Source organism: Mus musculus, chromosome 2 (assembly GCF_000001635.26).
Source record: "Mus musculus strain C57BL/6J chromosome 2, GRCm38.p6 C57BL/6J".
Lineage (NCBI taxonomy): Eukaryota > Metazoa > Chordata > Mammalia > Rodentia > Muridae > Mus > Mus musculus.
In genome coordinates this window covers 33560751-33577368 of record NC_000068.7, presented here as the reverse complement: position 1 = coordinate 33577368, position 16618 = coordinate 33560751, and the positions used below count along the sequence as shown (strand labels likewise).

The 16618-nt window shown below is 54.7% G+C and overlaps 1 protein-coding gene across 3 annotated transcripts in view; it reads left to right on the top strand.

The window, feature by feature from the left end:
* The window catches only part of Lmx1b (LIM homeobox transcription factor 1 beta), an 80244-nt gene extending 63840 nt beyond the window's left edge, over window positions 1-16404 (top strand). For 2 of the 3 annotated variants that reach the window (XM_006497746.4, XM_006497747.4), the window contains 6 exons: window positions 8087-8319; window positions 10040-10221; window positions 10407-10484; window positions 10632-10698; window positions 12144-12308; window positions 12576-16404. In XM_006497746.4, coding sequence (XP_006497809.1) covers window positions 8087-8319; window positions 10040-10221; window positions 10407-10484; window positions 10632-10698; window positions 12144-12308; window positions 12576-12733 — 883 coding nt within the window. In that variant the 3' untranslated portion in view covers window positions 12734-16404. The remainder of the gene's footprint in view (window positions 1-8086; window positions 8320-10039; window positions 10222-10406; window positions 10485-10631; window positions 10699-12143; window positions 12309-12575) is intronic. The other variant, NM_010725.3, reaches the window with a different exon arrangement.
* Window positions 16405-16618: the final 214 nt, after the last annotated feature.

Here is a 16618-nt window from a genome sequence, read left to right as displayed (position 1 = left end):
GTTACACTAGTCCTGGGGACCCAGACAAGAACCGATAGCCATGCTTTTCAAACAATGACAAAGCCCTTAGCCTGGTTCCTCACATCCTGAGGCTCTTCTGCCTGGAGCAGCATCCTGAGATGGACCACAGGGCTTCGAGGAAAGGTGCTCAGATGGAGAGGGGCAGGCACTGATCCACTTTCCCTCTGTCCTGGACTTTGTCTGTCCCTGACTATTGCCCAGGAAGGTGTGGTTTCAGAGCAGTGTCCACCCCACGCCATGATGTGTTCCTCTGAAGATGGGAAGCAAACTGTCAGGTGGGAGGCCACATGGTACAAGCTCATTCTGTAGGGCTACATGCGGTGCCCATGTGTGTGAATGTATGTTTGTGCTCAGGCCCATAACTCTGTCTGTCTAAGCTTCCCCAGAGCTTCAGGTGGCAGTGCTGGCTGCCCTGGGCACATCCTGTCCAGAGCCAAGGCCCCAGTCTCTCCTGCATCTCAGCTTTCCTTTCTAATGGCTTCTCCCCACCACTGTTGAGAGGCTCAGACCCTGCCTGTTCTCTGGCATCCTCCCCTTCAGAAGGTTTCTACTTCAGGACGCCTTCCCTGATCGCACCTAGCAGGAGCTAGCCTCACCTTTGCCTAGGTTACTCGGCTGATGCCCCCAAGCCTGTCTGCCTCTCATCCATCATACACGGCTGCCAGAGAGAGCCAGTTAAGATACCAGTCCAGGGGGCCAAAGAGATGGCTTAATGGGTAAAGGTGATTTCTACCAAGATAGTGATCTGAGTTCAATTCCCAGAACCCACATGGTAGAAGGGGAGAATTGACTCAGACAGTTGTCGCTCCTCCCTCCCAACCCCCCCCCCCCACCATACCAACTATTACATAAATGTCTTTTTTAAAAGCCTTTGAGTTGGTCAGTGGTGGTGCATGCCTTTAATCCCAGCACTTGGGAGGCAGAGGCAGGTGGATTTCTGCATTCAAGGCCAGCCTGGTCTACAAAGTGAGTTCCAGGACAGCCAGGGCTACACAGAGAAACCCTGTCTCAAAATGCCAAAACAACCAAAAAACCCTTTAATTGCTACTCGTTAGCTCAAAGCCTTCCCAGGTCACATAATCAGCCTTCCCCAAGTTCTGCCTACACCCGGGTCCCCACACACACACTCACCTGCTCCAGCCACAGTGCCCTGTGTCACTTCCTGGCACCCCATGTGCACTCTGACCTCAGGGCCTTTACAGTGCTGTTCCCACAGCTGGATCCCCTTCCCTAGATGCCGTGATGTGTAGAGCAGGCCGCCTCTGACTGCTCCTCTAAAACTGCAGCCCTCTGGACTCTCCGTCACCGCTTGTGTTACCTTATTGTCTCCTTTTGTACCTTGTGTGTGTGATGGTCTGTTTGCTCAGATAGACACACTGTTCTCACCTTAAAATGTCCCCTCTGATGTGAGAATGGATGTTGAGGTGGGACCTGGGTGGGCTGTCCCTTCTGCTCCCAGATCCGTCCCCATTCAGTGCCTGACATGGAAAAGGTACCAGCGTCCGTGGGATCTCTGAATGTGTGCAGACAGTACCTCAGGCTCCAAGCTAGACTGGTCCCTGCCTGCCTGTGGCGTGTGACCTCCAGCCCTGGCTAGGGCCTCCCCACTGTGCCCCGGAGGTGGATCAAAGAGCTAAGAGAAGCCCCTGGGGCCGCCCTCATGCAGGCTGGGCAGGCGGCGGGTCAGCAAGGCCCTGCCAAGCCCTGGCAGGCCAGGAGGTACCACAACCGGCAGCCAGCAAGCATGGCCAGCCACGCAGCACATTCCAGCCGCCTGATTGACGCGCACTCCGGGCCTGCCTGCGGCTCCTGCCGCATCAAAGCAGATGTTTGCAGCTGGTTTGAGTTGGATCCCATCAACAGGCCCCTTTTTGTCTCCAAATAAAAAACAGCTAAGCCAGGAATGATAAGGATGCACAGGCACATGGGGGAGATGTCAGTAAGTCGCAGTGATGGGCTGACTCTACAATCCCTGCCACCCCTACTGTCCAGGGCCCTGTCCCCAGGGAGACCTGCCCCTTACTCCTGCACCTACCTCATAGGGTACCACAGCCTCCACTGTAAGAAGTTCACACCACACCACACCACAAGGAGCTCTTATTATTCTGATCCCATCAATGGAACCTGGGGTCCTACTACCACCTGGGTGTGGTCGAAGAAGAGGCTACCACATCTACTACATGGGCATCCAACCTCCATTTTCTAACAGGGAACCAGGGCCTCAGGTCCCCAAATCAGGAAGCTAGCAGGGCAGAGCTGGGATTCAAAACCATTCCTGTCACCCCCAGAACCAACTTCCTAAGCCTGTGCAGTGTCCCCACCCCTAGGAGCCTCCTGACATTGTTTCCCACATTTGGCCATCACACCTTCCTGTGGTGAACACAACCAGGCAGATCACCTGCCACACTGTGGCCATTTCTATGGGACCAAGCAGCCTGGCTCTGTGCGCAGACATCCTCAGAGCTGGCTTCCAGGACAATGATGGATGAAGCCAAGGAGGTCGAGCAGTGAGCACAGAGAGCCACCAGGCCAGTGGCACCTATTCATGTGGTCTCCATTGGGCAACAAGTCCAGCAGTGGTGTCCAGGAGCTCTGAGGTTTACCTATGGGTGGGCTTATAGGAAGCATCTGCCTCAGCCACCCTGGTCCAGCTAGGGTGACGTTCTGGCAGACCTCTAGACAAAGAGAGACAGGCAAATAGTCTCGGAGGTCTCGGAGGGGGCCAGAGAGAACAATTCTGTTTATCTTGTTACTTAGGCAGGTTTCTATCTATCTATCTATCTATCTATCTATCTATCTATCTATCTATCTATTTATTGAGACAGGATTCCTCTGTGTAGCCCTGGCTGTCCTGGAACTCACTTTGTAGACCAGACTAGTCTCGAACTCACAGAGATCCGACCAATTGCCTCCCGAGTGCTGGGAATAAAGGCATGTGCCACCATGCCTGGCACTTAGCCATATTCCTAGAGCCTCTTAAAGAAACGTAATTTTAAGCTGGGCGTGGTGGCGCACACCTTTAATCCCAGCACTTGGGAGGCAGAGGCAGGCAGATTTCTGAGTTTGAGGCCAGCCTGGTCTACAAAGTGAGTTTCAGGACAGCCAGGGCTACATGGAGAAACCCTGTCTCGAAAAAACCAAAAAAAACCATAATTTTTTCTCACTCAACCTGGATGCGATTTCATTTTTCACAAGGTTGTTCATCCATTCGACAAACACTAATAATCTCACTGTCAGACGGGGGTGGGAGGAGTTAGGCCAGAGTCAATCCCCAGCTCAGTAGAGACCTTGGACACGTAGATAGTGGCTGAGATTCTGCATCAGGGAAGCCTTCCTGGAGAAGGAGGCCTTGAAAGATGGGCACTCTAGAAGCAGAAGGAAGAGTGAGAGACAGCAAGCCTTGGAAGCAGATGGGAATTGCTGTTTCAGAAACAGCAGAAAACATGGCAGCTAGTGACAGGCCTGGGTACGGCTTTAGAGCCACGATTTGGTCTTGAACTTTGAGATTATCATGTGCTCTCAAGTGTTTTGAACCAAACTGAAGTCTGATTTGACTGACAGTGTGTCAGCTTATCACTGACACAACATCCCCAAGGTATCAACTTCTTTTGTTTTTTAAGATTTATTTATTTATTTATTTATTTATTTATTTATTTACTTTCTGTATGTGAGGACACTGTCACTGCCTCCAGACACACCAGAAGAGGGCATCAGATCCCATTACAGATGGTTGTTCTACTTCATGTGGTTGCTGGGAATGGAATTTTTTAGGACCTCTGCTCACTTTGGTCAACCCCACTCGCTCCAGTTGACCCTGCTCACTCAGTCCCTGCTCGCTCCAGCCCAAAGATTTGTTTATTATCATACATAAGTACACTGTAGCTGTCTTCAGACACACCAGAAGAGGGCATTAGATCTCATTACGGATGGTTGTGAGCCACCAGGTGGTTGCTGGGATTTGAACTCAGGACCTTCGGAAGAGCAGTCAGTGCTGTTACCCGCTAAGCCAGCTCATCAGCTCCGAAGTATCCTTTTCAAGGCTACAGCCCAAGGACCTAACCTTTCCCCAGGCCCCACCTTCCAAAGAAATACCACCTGCTAATGGTACCACAGGCTAACCACATATGCAAATGTCTTCGTGAGACATTTTCTCTTCAAACTACAGTAGGAAGTAAAACTAAGGTCTTGAGTGTCCTAAACCTTGATTCCGAATCCATTGAGAAATGCCATGTCCCCCGGGGAGGAGTATAGTGGTTACAAGGCCCAAGAGGCTCAGACTCACCATTGGAGCTGCCTTGTCTAGGGGCTGAGGGAGGTCCCACTCAGAGCCACACATGTGGCATAGAAGTTATCATCAGAGCCCGATGAAGGGCCCCACAAACCGTAAAGCGCACTGGTGGGGCATGCATAGGCTGTACAGTGAGGGGGAGGAAGGGAGTTTCCACCCAAAGAGAATGCTACACCAGGGCTGGGAATCTTGGGGGACAATAGCAGCAAGCACAGTCCCCATTTACCCATCCAACCCCAGGAGTCTTGCCCCAGCCTGTTCCATCTGTCAGTGTCCCCTTAAAACACATGAAGACACTGAGGCAAATGGCTAAGTGCAGGATGCCAGGGCTGAGGTGAGGACATCTCAGGGAGTCCAAGTGTGTGTGCTGCTGAAGAACCATGCTCCATGTGTGCTCCTCCGTGCTCACTGGCTAGGAAGTTGGTCAGTCTTATGACCCATATTCAAATCCTCTGCAAAATACTGCATTTTCAGACTTTTTATTTAAATTAGTCTCTTATGAGTTTAATAAATTGTGCTTCAGACAAACCAAATGAATTGCTGCTGAAGACGGGGTCCCACAGCCAGGGACTCGTCCAGAGAGGAAAGACCTCACAAAAGACTGTTCTACACGGTGATTGTTGGAAGACGTGCAGATAGAGTGGTGTTCTATTTGGTTTTTATTTATTTTATTATTATTTTTAGAATGGGTCTCATGTATCCCGAGCTGGCCTCTAAGTCACTGTATGGTCAGGGATGGCTTTACTGATCTCCTGGGTGTTGAGATTACACATGTAGGTCACCACATCTGATTTTATGTGATGCTGAGAATCAAACCCAGCTTCCTGCATTCTTAGCCCTCAATTTGGTTTGTGGGGGATGGAACCCAGGTCTTCATGTGTGCTAGGCAGGCAGTCTACCAGCTGAGCTCCATTCGGCCAGCCTGAGTGTTCCTATGTAGTCGATGGAGAACTGGAGGCTGGAGGCTTAACATCCTGTCCAAAGTCACATAGCGAGGTGGATGTGGAGTGAGGGGATAGGGCATTCAACCAGGACGAGCAAAGACCTAGGTCTGTGTCTTGAAGTTGTGGAGCCAAGGTGTGCCCCAGCCCTGTCTGCTTGCAATTTTAAGCTGATAGCTTCTGTCTTCCATGCTGAGATGCAGGCTTCAGCGCTGAGCCCATTACACACAAAGCAAGCTGAGGCTCGGAGAGGGGAATTGCTTTATGAAGCTTCTGAGCCTGCATGATGGCAATTCCCTGCCTGTGGCTGGCCTGCTTCTCCTTGGCTCTCTGTGGCTTCTGTTTCCAGCCTTGTGCCCATGATGAGAGAGAGAGAGAGAGAGAGAGAGAGAGAGAGAGAGAGAGAGAGAGAGAAGAGGATTTGGAGAGAGGAGGGAACCCCCACTTACTATATAGGCACACACACCCGTGAGTAGCTCTCACTCCATCCCTGCATGGTAGACAAAGCCTGCCCCATAATTGGGAGTGAGTATTTCATACGTGCCCCCCGATGTTTTATTGGGCGGAGAGATGCTTGGAGACCGAACGGAAGACACATTCCGTTTATAAAGTGCACGCCGTTTGTTTTATTTCCCGGGCTCTTGCAATCTAGATAACAGATGACACCCCGAGTGGCTGTGCTGCTTGGAAATGGCTGCTGGAGCCTTTGGAGGGGTATTAATAATAGATTGTGTTGATGAGCATGGAGAAAGTCGCAATCCACCCCCTGCTGCCAAGGCATTAGTGCGGCTGTTGAATGCAGGAGCACCAGCTTTGTGGCACAGTCGCTGAATGCAGGTCACCCCCCGCCCCCCAGCGCATGCCTGGCTTGCTACCTCCTGCAGCTTAGGGAGCTCTTGCTTCTTGGAGCCCCACAAGATGTGCTGACTCTGGCCTGGGATCTGGCCAGTGCCCATCAGTTTAGACCCCTGCAGCCCTTACTGGGCACCTTGGTCAATCATGGAGTGGTAGTAAGGGGTAGGCATCCACCTCTAAATAGGGATCCATGGCCAGACGAGTTCCCAGGAGCCTCTGCCTACCTAAGGTTGCCAATGGGGCAGGTTAGACCCCCACCCCCACCCCATGAATTAAAACCACTCAGCCTGTACCTTTCTTGCAAAGCTATAAGCTGGTGTGGGCCTAGAGGATACTCACTTGCCTCAAGCACCTGGGTTGACCTTCAGTCCCATACCAAGACTTTGCACGACAAAATGCAGAGTTCCCCTGAGAACTAGAAGGAGCCATAACCTGCCTTGAGGTATCCCCAGTAGAGTTGGGACCCCTCAGAGAACTACGTGGTGACTTCTTGCTGATTCACATGTTCAATGTCATCAAATCCTCAGGAAGCTCTTCTGGCTTCCTCATTTTGCAACAGAGCAACCTGAGGCAATAAGGAAGCTCAGAGGTAGGTAGAGAAGACACTTCCCTTATACCTCAGCATCATCAAGGAAGCCTCTAGGAAGGCTTCCCAGAGGAGGTGGTGTTGGACTTGGGTGTTGCAGGTTGAATAGGAGTCTGCCAGACTGAATAGAGGTGGGTACTGAGCTTGCCCCCACACTGAGTGCTCTGGGCAGTGCCAGGGCAGTAATCAGAACCCGAGGAATCCCCGTCCACTGTGAAACAGCATTTTGTTGTGGGCAGTGCTGATAGCAGCCCCAGGAAAGGAGGCAGGGTGTGAGCCTGGCTTTTATGGCTGTCCCTGCTCCAGAACCGATTAGCAGAGAATTGCAGCTGTAATCTGTGCCCATGATGGCGGGCCATAAAGAGGGATGGGATGCGCGGTGCTCCCAAGGTGGCGCCCGCAGACGTGGCCCGGGGATGCAGGGAATGAAAAATGGTTTTAATTCCCTCCCAGCAGCAATAATTTGATTCTTCATAAATTTTTCCATCAAAGTGTTGTTGAAGCTGAGTTCCCACAGAGCAGGCATGTGACAGGGTGTGGGATGTGGGCAGGAGCGGTCAGCAGAACAGCAGGACCCTGAAGGGTAAGGCAGCCAGGGGCACAGAGACCCTATCCCAGCTGGCTTCTTGGATCGGACAAAGTCAGCCCACACTGGGAAATGTTTGCTACATCGAACACACTCTGAGCACGAACTCCTATTGCACTTCCACTTCCTCATCCCTAAAATGGGGCCAGGTCTCTCTGGTCTCATGGGACATAGCCAGATCAGGTGACATGCACGTGTAACGTGCTTGCTGAGTACAGCAGCTACCCGTGTTTCAGCAAGCTGTGCCCATGCTGAAATAAAGGGACAAGAAGGTGGCACCAGGCCATGCGTCTGGAGGCCACTGTGAGGGTACCCTGGAGACGCCATGGCTGTTTCGGAGATTACAGCTGGGAAGGAGGAGACGTGGACTAGGATGTTTTATGGGCACTGAGGAACTACAGTTGAGTGTGGAGCAGGAAAGAACAAGATCAACGAGCATTTTAGAAAGAGTCGTCTGTGTCCTGTGTTGAAGCACAGGTGCGAGAGGGTTGAAGGGTTTGAGAATCTGGGGACCCAGGGAGGGGAAAAGGGCCCAGGCTGGAGGGCAGAGCAAAATTGGAATTGTTTGGCTATGGGGTTGAGGGAGGCTAGTAGTCAGTGTGAAGCTGACCCTGCACACTGCCCCCTAGTGGCTTCCATCCTGAGCAGGAAGACCCAGAGGTAGAGCTGACCACCCAAGAGGGGCACCTCATGCCCACCTTGGCTCCCCTTGGGACCGGCAGAAGAAGAGGGTGCATCCCTGTCCCCACCCCCGTCTGTCAGGGTGGCAGAGGGAGATGCCCAGCCCGTGCCTCCTCTGTGCCCCGCAGGCTCTTCGCGGCAAAGTGCAGCGGCTGCATGGAGAAGATCGCCCCTACCGAGTTCGTCATGCGGGCGCTGGAGTGTGTGTACCACTTGGGCTGTTTCTGCTGCTGTGTGTGCGAGAGGCAACTGCGCAAGGGGGACGAGTTCGTGCTCAAGGAGGGCCAGCTGCTGTGCAAGGGTGACTATGAGAAGGAGAAAGACCTGCTCAGCTCCGTGAGCCCGGACGAGTCTGACTCTGGTGAGCCGAGGCTGGGATGGCTGCAGGACGTGGCACAGCGGGGTGCTGGAGCGCAGAGGGCGGGGCTTCTGAGATCCACAGACCCGCATGTCCGTGCATGGCCAGCCAGCATCAAGGTGTCACATCCAATGTCACATCCACCCTATCACTTATCTGGGTGCCAGCCCTGAGGTACACACAACTGTGTATCACACACATACCCAGGGTCGTAAAGACACTACCTCGTGTGCTTGTACTTAAAGTCATGTACTTACACACCCAAACACGCAAAGCTCCTCCTATGCACACACACATACATGTATATTCTTCATGCATCTGCACCTGACCAGCACACCCATGGGACACACACGCATGACTATATACACACGCACATGTGCTATACCCATGCATATGCTTGCTCTCTAGCAAGATCCTGAAGATTTGTCACTCCTGAGACTTGGACAGGGAACATGTCAAGATGGCTGGCCTGTCTCTGGAGGTACCCTAGGCCCACAGGCATGTCCTCTGTCCACGTGGGGAGTGTCTGAAATTGCCAGGGCTCCAATGTTTGGGCTTCAGTGTGACAGAGTCCTTGTGTATCTGCTGCTGGTCAGCCCTAGGCTAGACCCTGTAATAGCATCCCTGTGGCCACCTGCACTCCCATGGAAGGGAAGGCCACTGGCCCAGCTTACAGACATTGTAAGGCCACAGTCCTCCATGGGGCTAACCTCCAAAGAAGGTGAGGCTAGGGAGGGGACAAGTTCCAGTGTTGGGTGTCAGAATTAATGGTTGTTAGGAGGCTTGGCTATGTTCCTAGGTCTCTAAGGCCCAAACCCCTGGGGTCATCTTAGTGGTGTTGTGTGTATGGCTGGATGCACATGCTACTTCATGCCACATGTGTCTTAGCATGGAAGTGTCCCTGCCTGTGGGTATAGGCCTCTGTGAGCCTGCAATAGTAAACATCTCTAACAATACAGGTGTGTGCACCCATCAGTGAATCCACTGTGTGTGTGTACACATGCCTGCATGTCCTGGTCCTAAGTACCTCCTGTGAGGATGCCTGGTCCCTGTGTCCCTGGAAGCCTCAAGAAAGAAGGCTCCATCCATTCTTCTCTTTCACCCTGTCCCCAGCTAGCATGATGCTCAGAGGCCAGCAGGAGAAGGTGGCTTTCAAACAGGCTGAGGTGGGGAAGCCCAGGGCCAGCCTGGGCCACAGTTGCCATCTGTCTATTGCAGGAGGCTGCTGGCCTGCAGAGTCACACAAGAGCAGATCTGCCCATGTGTGTGAGCTCCAGAATGCTGCACGTGCTCTAGTGTGTGCCTCTTGCTTATTGTGGGGCCATTCCTCCTCCTCAACCCACTGCTATCACGGGGGCAGAAGTGTCTCTCCCAGCCCTCACCCCAAGCCTTGTGCACAGCCATGCATGTGCACCAGGGTACTAGGTCATGGTCTTCCTGACTGTGTGTGTGTGTGTGTGTGTGCATGCGCGTGCATGCGCGCATACACCTGTGAATGCTATCGAGGAACTTGTGGATCAGCAGGGTTAGACCACCCTGGGACCCCGAATGAGGAAGTGATTATATGTTGGGGCCATGGGACATGGTGAAGAAGGATCTATGGGCCTAGGGAAGGCTCTACATTATCCTGAGGACATTAGGAGCCATAATTGTCAGCAGAGGGTGAGGGAATTCTCGCATACAGGTAAGCTCCAACTGACAGGTTGGGTTGTATCCTCCACAGTGAAGAGTGAGGATGAAGATGGAGACATGAAGCCGGCCAAGGGGCAGGGCAGCCAGAGTAAAGGCAGTGGAGATGACGGGAAAGACCCGAGAAGGCCCAAACGGCCCCGAACCATCCTCACCACACAGCAGCGAAGAGCTTTCAAGGCATCCTTTGAGGTCTCCTCCAAGCCCTGTCGGAAGGTGAGGGGTTCTGGGTGGGGCAGTCTGGGGCCAACGCCCCCCTTTTGCTTATTGTGGGTCTGTTCCTCCCCCATGACCCACTGCTATCACCAGGGGCAGGAATGTTCCTCCCACCCCTCAACCCAGCTGCCACCTTCCAGCTGCCATCTACACAGACCTGACTTGTCTCCCTCTCTCCGGGTCAGGTCCGAGAGACATTGGCAGCAGAGACAGGCCTCAGCGTGCGTGTGGTCCAGGTCTGGTTTCAGAACCAAAGAGCAAAGGTGAGAGGTCACGACTAATCCAGTGCTCCAGGGCAGACCTGGGAGACGGGGATGGGCAGGAGACAGGGAAGGGTCCAGATGTGGGAAGGAGGCAGAGCCTTGTGTTGGGACGGGGACTGAGTGGGCGTCTGGACTGTTCCTCTACAGATGAAGAAGCTGGCCCGGAGACACCAGCAACAGCAGGAGCAGCAGAACTCCCAGCGGCTGGGCCAAGGTGAGCCTCAGGGACACAGTGGGGGGGGGGGGCAATGGGGGGAGGACAAAGGCCATAGTGGAAGAGATGTCAGGTGTATAAAGTCACTGCTCAGTGTGGCCAGGCTCTTCCCCCACCTCCTAACCCCCCTGTCTCCCTCAGTTCATGGACTCCCACCAGAACAGGGCAGTCAGGCATGCCTCATGAGGAAACTGAGGGCTGGGGACTTTCAAACCACCTCTGGGGACACCACACTACCACGGGGCAAAGCTGCCCTATGGATAGGGCTCCAACCTGCACTGTTAGCAGTGTCATGTACTGGCTGCTCACTCATCCTGCGAAGGCACTTCGGGGAAGCTGGGATGGAGGGGGAAGCCTCCCCCCAGGGGTGGGGGTGGGGCTGCCACTAGGAGTAAGGGCCGGTCCATTGAGCATCATCGGGGCCCCCAGAACTGGACTTCACAGAAATTTGTTTCAGCACCAACATCTTGGACCAGGGCTGCACAGGGCCATGGAGGCTTTGAAGTTATGGAGAGAGGGGGTGCAGAGACTCTAGAGACTGCTAGTGAAGAGGTAGTGGGAGGTCCCTGGGAAGGCGCCAGGCACCTACAGGCAGCTCTGCCACTTAGGGTTGGAGCCAGGCCAGCATCCCAGCCTGGACTTAGAGATCTACTGACAGTGTTCCAAAGCCCCGTATTTCTTGTTTTCCCTTAAAGGCCCTCCTGGGGCCACAGTCTTCTGCCTCCAGTCACCAGGCAGCCTGTATTTGTTCTTGGAGAAAAACATGCCTCATTCTCTAGTGTCCCTGGCTCCCTCCTAGATGCCACCAGGAACCCTTCCTGCTCACCAGAGCCCATTTGGTGCTACCACACCACCCATGACCCCCCCTGACCCCCACTTTCCCTCTGCCCTGTCACCATCTGGGGAGTGGTTGTCCCTTACCCATTCTGCCTTCCCTGCAGAGACCTTGACAGGGTCCCCAGAACCTCCCCCATTTCTTCTTCCTCCAAACACAGCCCATTGCTGCCCTTTTTGACTGCCTCACTCCCCGATGGTCTGGAGGCAGCTGCTGGACTTTCCAGTCTCACCTGGAAGGCCATCCTCTCCCTGCCTGTTATAACCCTTCCTGCCGGTTCTTTGGGTCCTGCTGGGATAAGGGGCTTCTCCTCCAGGAAGCCCTCCTGGACTTGGGGTCTACCTTAGTGCTCCCACGTGGTGAGCTGAGGTGCATGGCTACTGCCAGCATGGCCCGCCACCTCTCTAGCTAGCACAGCTCCTGCAGATGAAGCAGGTGGAAGAAAAGGTAAATGGAAAGTCTCTGGGGAAGAAATGTCGGGAGCAGGGTAGAGCACAGGAAAACCTGGAGCTAGATGGGAGGGGCATCATAGGGACCAGGGGGATTTCTGCAGGGACTCCCAGAACAGGGTAGGACAGGACCTGTTGGTGAAGGCATTCACTGTCCTCAGAGGTTCTGTCAAGCCGCATGGAGGGCATGATGGCCTCCTACACGCCGCTGGCCCCTCCGCAGCAGCAGATCGTGGCCATGGAGCAGAGCCCCTACGGAAGTAGCGACCCCTTCCAACAGGGCCTCACGCCGCCCCAAATGCCAGGTGACCACATGAACCCCTATGGTAAGCTGCCCCACCCCCCATCTGCCCCAGCACTGCCCTCTGTCCCTGCCTAGCCAGGCAGACAGAGGCTACGACAGTCCTTGCTGTCCAGAGCCAAGACCCAGGGCAGCTCACCCAGCACTGCCAGCCTGCCTCCCCCTGACGGGAAGCTAGCCCTAGCCAGTTGGCCTGCCCACAACCCCTGGCCATGGAGCCTGTAGGGCTGCCAGGACCCCCCTGGAGCCCTGAGTCACACCCAGCTCCTGATGTCCCTTCTGCATCCCACAGGGAACGACTCCATCTTCCACGATATCGATAGTGATACCTCCCTCACCAGCCTCAGCGACTGCTTCCTCGGCTCTTCCGACGTGGGCTCCCTGCAGGCCCGCGTGGGGAACCCCATTGACCGGCTCTACTCCATGCAGAGCTCCTACTTTGCCTCCTGAGAGCCAGCCGGGCCGCATGGACGCTTGGGCCTGGGCCTAGGGTGGAGCCACAGGCCTCTGCAGCCAGCCGGCCCCCCAGCCCACCACCCGCTCAGACTCTTCAGACAGCCATACGGTGCCCTCCCCTCGGCCAGCCAGACCTGGCTCAAGTGCCCACCGGGCACAGCCAGGCAAGGCAGATGGGTGCAGCCTGGGCAGGGACTGTGTCCTGCCCACAGAGACCTTGTGACCCCTGGGGACCCAGAGCTCTTGGACAGTCACTTGCCTCCCAGTCCTTTGACTTCATCACTACCTTCCCCGTCCCCGCCTCTTTTTGGGGGAAGCTTAAATTTGTTCGTTCTTTCTTTTCTTTCTTTCTTTCTTTCTTTCTTTCTTTCTTTCTTTCTTTCTTTCTTTCTTTTTTTTTATAAACATTCTGTTTCCAGCCAACCTCCATTGTCCCTGCAAGGCCAGCCCTGGGACAGTGCCTGGTACCCGAGAAACAGTTATACGGGTGTCCTGCGCTGGAGACCACTTCCCCTTCTGGTTAGCTCGGGGGATGGTTTCTGGGTCCTGGGAGGCCCAGGGTCACTGTTCCCAGCCCTAGGCTGGAGCACAGGAGAGGAGGGCCCATGCAGGTGTGACAGGCTCTTTGGCCCTGCCTGAACTGGGAGTCTCAGCAAGAGGAGGGATGTGGACAAAGCCCAGAGAGACCCAAAGGGACAGAGATGCGCGCACGTAAAGCCACTCACATCTGTAGGCACACCTGTGCAAGCATGCATATATACACCTGGTGCACACGCACACAAAGATGGAAGAGCTGCCTTTCCTTTCCAGAAGCAGCGGTGAGGTCAGCGAGCAGGGCCTACCTCTAAGAGCAATTGGAGAGGGAGGAAGGACGTAGGCCTGAGGTGTGAGCAGACAGACCTGGGTGGACCCCAGGCTCTGTACAGGTCATGACTGCCAGGGCAGGAGGGTAGTCACAAACCTACAGGTCCCAGGGCAAAGCTGGAGTCCAGAGAACCCAGTATACACAGACCTCAGCAGACACTCCAGATGGAGAGGACCTCAAGAGTCTGACCCTTGGTACCATCCGATACTTAACTCCCTCGGTCCTTCTTCTTACCCAGGGCCAGCGATGGCCAGCTGCCCTCCTTGTGGGCTCCCCTGACCCTCAATCTCCTCTTGCCTGTCAGCTGAGGCTGTCCGCTGGCAGGGCTCCTGACCTTAGCCAGCTCGCACTCAACAAGGCCAGCACCTTCTCTGCTCTTGGCACCTTAGCTCTGCTGATGCGGCTTAGGTCTCATGACTTTGGAGCCCCATCCTTGTTCCATAATGACCCCCCTCCCCGGGGCCTCACACAGGCACAGTGACAAGCTACAAACTCCTTCAATATGTGTGGATGGGATGTTGATTGCTTAGAGCCCATGGAAGACCACCGCTTGTACCTGGTTGCCTTTCCTTTTGTTGGCTCAGTCAGCTTGGGGCGTTACTCTGAAGCCACTGTATCTGTTCCCTCTGTCTCAGCTGCATCAGGTCAGCCCTGTGGGGCGCCCCACAGAATCCTTGCACAGTTATAGGCCACCAGCATTTCAGCCTCCTGAGTCACCCCCAGCCCCCAGTCTCCTGGACTCTTCCTGCCTGAAGCTGAAGCAGCCGTGGTTCTTTCCTTGTCACCCCCCCCCCGCACACCACCCCCCAACCTCTGGCAAGCACTGTGTTCCAGGCCAGAAGCCCAGGAGAAGGCTGCCATTCATTTAACGCAGACTCCTAGCCACCCCTCACCCACCAACCCACCCGTCCTGATGTCTGCCGAGCTCTAGCTGTGAGCACGGCAGGATGAGTATCTCTCTGTCGCCCGCCATTTTGGGCTCCTGTGCCTGGTTAGTTAAGCTGCGTGGGTTAATTTCCTGTCTCTGGGGAGACCTCAGACCCCCTTAGCCCCACCCAGATGTCACAATATGGAGTCAGCAGGGAAGAGCAGCTAGCACAGCCCTCCCGTGTCCCCCATTCTATCACTATCCTCCATGCTGAAGGTGTGGTCCTGAGCTAGCTGCTTGTGTGGCTCGCCCTTGCCTCCTCTGGCACAGGCCCCTGGCTGAATGGTACAGTGCATACTCCGGGCAGACCCAGGGTAAATAGGAGCTCCAGGAACCCGGGCCTACTCTCATCCACTTTTTAAGTTGGGAGATGCAATCCAGTAGACTGTGTCGCTGCTGAGAAACCTGAGACAGGAGAAGAGCTGGGATGTGCTCAAGGCTTCACAGCAACGTAGTGACAGAGCCACAGATGAGGAGAGGACATTAGGTCTGTCCCCATCTCTGTCTCACATATGCACCCCACCACCACCACCAGGGACCAATGCGTTCTCACCACACCTGCTGACCCCAAGGGTCCTCCAAACCGAGTCCAGCCCTGGCCTCTGCTGTTGCCATGCTGGTGTCCCCAAGCCAGAAGATGTTATCACTTCTAAGTTGCCAGAGGAGGGTCCCCCCAGCCACCACACCAGAGATGCCCTGGCAGCCACTCTCAGCATTCTTTCACCACGGCTGTGGCCTGCTGCCCTGCTGAGACAACATGGCTGCTGCAGGGACAAGGGCTTCTGTCCCGTGGGAAGAGACAGCCTTTGATCTTGCCCAGACCTTGTTAGATAGCACACTCAGGCTTCTGGAACTGAGGCTGGAAGGAGGCAGTGGTGGAGGGTTGAAGGTGGGGGGTGGGGCTAGCCTGCAGCCTGAAAGGGCAGAGGGATATGGGAGAATGAGGTAGAAATTGAGAGAGAAAATCCAAGTTCCACCTCCTGGCTGGGGGTGTGGCATGTTGAGGCTCAGGCAGAGAGGAAGGAGCCTGTCCAGGTGTCACACAGGAGTGACAAGAACCTGAGCTTTGTCCCAGCCAGGGCCCTATCTGTAGATTCATTCCATGAGGCTTCCCTTCTCTCTGCTGTCCTCAGAGACTCAGAAGAGGCCCCACACACAGACACCACACCAGGGGTGAGAGTCAGACCAAGGGGTGGCACAGACAGCCTGCTGTTATGGAGGCTTCCTTAGTGGCAGGTGGGCATTGAGAAACTGCCCTTACATAAGAGATCCAGCTCAAGGGCAGCCTCTCCTCCTTTAGGGACATCCCTTTGAAGTGAGACCACCTCCCTGTCTGTCTGATTGTACCCCCCCCCCCCCCGCTCAGCAGGGGAAGATGGACTCAGAGCTCTGGGCACCCCTAGGACCAGGGGGACGCTGCAGCCCAGGGCTGACCGATGCGTGGAAGGGGCAGCACACTCACACACGTGCGCACACACTCACACCCGAAACAAGGAGGCTCACACATGGCCTGGGAGCAGGGAGACAGGAAGGACCCTTCAACATGTGGCCCTTGACAGGGGCAATTGCCAATGGTCTCTGGGCTGCTGCCCTGCCCTGGGGTCCCGCTTGGAGGGCGTTTGTTGCAGCTGGACTGGGGCCAGGCCACCCATCGTATTCTTTCCGTTTACCTTGTACAGACTGCCCGCCTGCCATCCCCACACACATTTTATTTAATAACTTGTCATTGTTAAATTATTTATTAGCGTTTCCACATCACCACCCCCGCCTTCCACTCACCTTCTGCCTCTTCCCACAAAAGCAGAAAATGGAAACAGCAAGAAAAAAAGACAAGATGTTGGTATATTTGTAAATAAACAACCTGTACACTCCTGTGTGGCCCCTCCTTGGGGATGGGGCTTGGGTCTAAGCGGGAGCTGCCCGTGACACTACTGGACCGCCCTGTGACTGACAGGGCGATAAGTCATGGACACTGGGTTTGGGTCTTGCCCAACTCTACCTCATAACCAATCCCCTCTCCTTCCCTCCTTGCCTCAGCCCTGGCCATCTCAGCCTTGAGTCCAACACAGTCATCCATGTCCAGTGC